The sequence below is a fragment of the Eimeria mitis genome, genomic scaffold, assembly GCF_000499745.2.
Source record: "Eimeria mitis Houghton genomic scaffold, Emh_scaff846, whole genome shotgun sequence".
In the NCBI taxonomy this organism is placed as follows: domain Eukaryota; phylum Apicomplexa; class Conoidasida; order Eucoccidiorida; family Eimeriidae; genus Eimeria; species Eimeria mitis.
In genome coordinates, this window is record NW_013576228.1 from 3,279 (window position 1) to 5,424 (window position 2,146).

A 2,146-nucleotide genomic window follows, 5' to 3' on the forward strand; every position below is an offset into this window, starting at 1 on the left:
ACAGCAGCAGCAACAGCAGCAGCAGCAGCAGCAGCAGCAGGAGAAAGAGCGAGAGCCGTAGCAGAAAAAATGGTAGCAGCACAGAAGCAGCAGCAGCAGCAGCAGGAGCAAGAGCAGCAGCAGCAGCAGCAGCAGCAGCAGAAGAGGAATATAATTCAAGTAACAATCATCTACCAGAAGCAGCAGCAGCAGCAGCAGCAGCAGCAATAGCTGCAGCAACACCATCACCACCACAACCGGCAGCAGCAACACCCCGAACAACAGTATCATCAACAGCAGCAGCAAAAGCAGCAACACCAATAACAACAGCAGCAGCAGGAGCAGCAACACCAATGGCCGCAGCAGCAGCAGGAGCAGCAACACCAATAGCCACAGCCGCCGCAGCAGCAGCAGCAGCAACACCAATAGCTGCCGCCGCCGCCGCCGCCGCCGCAGCAGCAGCAGCAGCAGCCGCAGCAGCAGCAGCAGCAGCAGCAGGAGCCGTTGGTTACCTGTGCTAGATTGAGTATGTTTCTGCATTCATCTATAGAAGGGGGTGTATATACACGGTGAGATAGTTTATATACTTTGTCTAGGCGTTTATATGCTGCTACGAGCAGCAGCGGTGTATAGTATTGCTGCTGCTGCAGCAGCAGCTGCTGCTGCTGCTGCTGCTCGTTCTGGTGATGTAATAAACACCCTATACTATTCGCATGCAAGCCATAAGAAAAAATACCATTGCTGCTGCTGCTGCTGCTGCTGCTGCTGCTGCTGCTGCTGCTGCTGCAGTAGTTAGCTGCAGCAATACATGATGAAGGTAAAGGGGGGCGGAATAGGGGAGCAGCAACACGCTGATACATAGGAGAACTTGTTGCTGCTGCTGCTGCTGCTGCTCCTGCTGCTGCTGCTGCTGCTGCTCCTGCTGCTGCTGCTGCTGCTGCTGCTGGAGAGAAGTCGCTGCGGCTGCTGTGGGGACTGTCTATAAAGCTTGAGTACCGCGAAGTGTTTGCTGCTGCTTCTGCTGCTGCAGCAGGAGTTGCTGCTGCTGCTGCAGCAGCAGCAGCAGCAGCAGCAGCAGGAGTTTCTGCTGCTGCAGCATCTTCATCAAACTCAAGAGCTGAATATGTTCGTGTTCTTTGTCTGTCGCGTGCAGTCAGTTCTTGCTGCTGCTGCTCCTCATCTTGCTGCTGCTGCTCCTCGTCTTGCTGCTGCTGCTGCTGCTGCTGCTGCTGTTGCTGCTGCTGCTGTTGCTGCTGCTGCTGCTGCTGCTGCTGCTCTTTTCTCTCTGGGCTCTCATCCGAGTCGCTGCTGATGGTTTCTGCTGCAGCAAAGTCCGCAGTTCCTGCTTCCTCCTGTCTTGCTGCTGCTGCTGCTGCTGCTGCTGCAGCAGCAGCAGCAGCAGCAGCAGCAGCATGGTTGAGATAAGGTAGAAAGGAAGTGCATATGTTGCTGCTGATGTGCTGCTCTAGGGCCTCCAGACAAGGCACCGCCAGCTGCTGCAGCGCCCCCATATTAAACAAACACAGCAGCAACGCATGCAGCTGCTGCAGCAGCAAATCAGGGCCATACAAAGACACAGGAGAAGCAGAACCACCACCAGAAGAGGCCTGCATACAACAGCAGCAGCAGCAGCAGCAGCGACAGCAGCAGCAGCAGCAGCAGCAGCGACAGCAGCAGCAGCAGCAGCAGCAGCAGCAATAATAATAAGAGTGAGAAGTGTAATTCGACACAAAGTAAGAACTGAAACAGATAAAATGCAGCAGCAGCAGAAGCAGCAGCAGCAGCAGAAGCAGCAGCAGCAGCAGGAGCGCTGCAGCAGGATGCTTAAAACACACACTTTTTCGCCTTTAGCGCAGCAGCAGCAGCAGCAACAACACCAGCAGCAGCAAGAACAGCTGCAGCAGCAACAACAACAACTGCAGCAGCAACAGCAAAAACAGCATCAACAGAAGTAACAACAACAACAACGGCAGCAGCAACAACAACAGCTGCAGCAGCACCAGCAGCAGCAACAGCAGCAGCAGCAGCAGCAGCAACAGCAGCAGCAGCAGAAGCAGCAGCAGCAGCAGCAGCAGCAGCACAAGTACCCTGAGAAGTAGATCTGCTACTTTTGACTGAACGGAGGCGGCGCTGCTGCTGTCGCAGCTGAGGCATCGACTGAGGGGGG

At 55.2% G+C, this 2,146-nt stretch overlaps 3 protein-coding genes across 3 annotated transcripts in view; 2 read left to right on the forward strand and 1 right to left on the reverse strand.

The window, feature by feature from the left end:
• The window catches only part of EMH_0023660 (uncharacterized protein), a gene marked incomplete at both ends in the record, with an annotated part of 615 nt that extends 115 nt beyond the window's left edge, over nucleotides 1–500 (forward strand). The window contains one exon of the mRNA XM_013502181.1: nucleotides 1–500. Coding sequence (XP_013357635.1) covers nucleotides 1–500 — 500 coding nt within the window.
• Nucleotides 501–579: 79 nt separating this feature from the next.
• EMH_0023670 (uncharacterized protein) lies at nucleotides 580–1,490 on the reverse strand (the record flags this gene model as incomplete). The annotated part of the gene is made up of 2 exons (XM_013502182.1): nucleotides 580–659; nucleotides 716–1,490. 2 exons carry the CDS (start codon nucleotides 1,488–1,490, stop codon nucleotides 580–582), a joined length of 855 nt encoding a protein of 284 aa, XP_013357636.1.
• A 309-nt stretch (nucleotides 1,491–1,799) lies between these two features.
• The window catches only part of EMH_0023680 (uncharacterized protein), a gene marked incomplete at both ends in the record, with an annotated part of 1,001 nt that continues 654 nt past the window's right edge, over nucleotides 1,800–2,146 (forward strand). Inside the window, one exon of the mRNA XM_013502183.1 lies at nucleotides 1,800–1,930. Within this exon, the coding sequence (XP_013357637.1) occupies nucleotides 1,800–1,930 (131 nt within the window). The remainder of the gene's footprint in view (nucleotides 1,931–2,146) is intronic.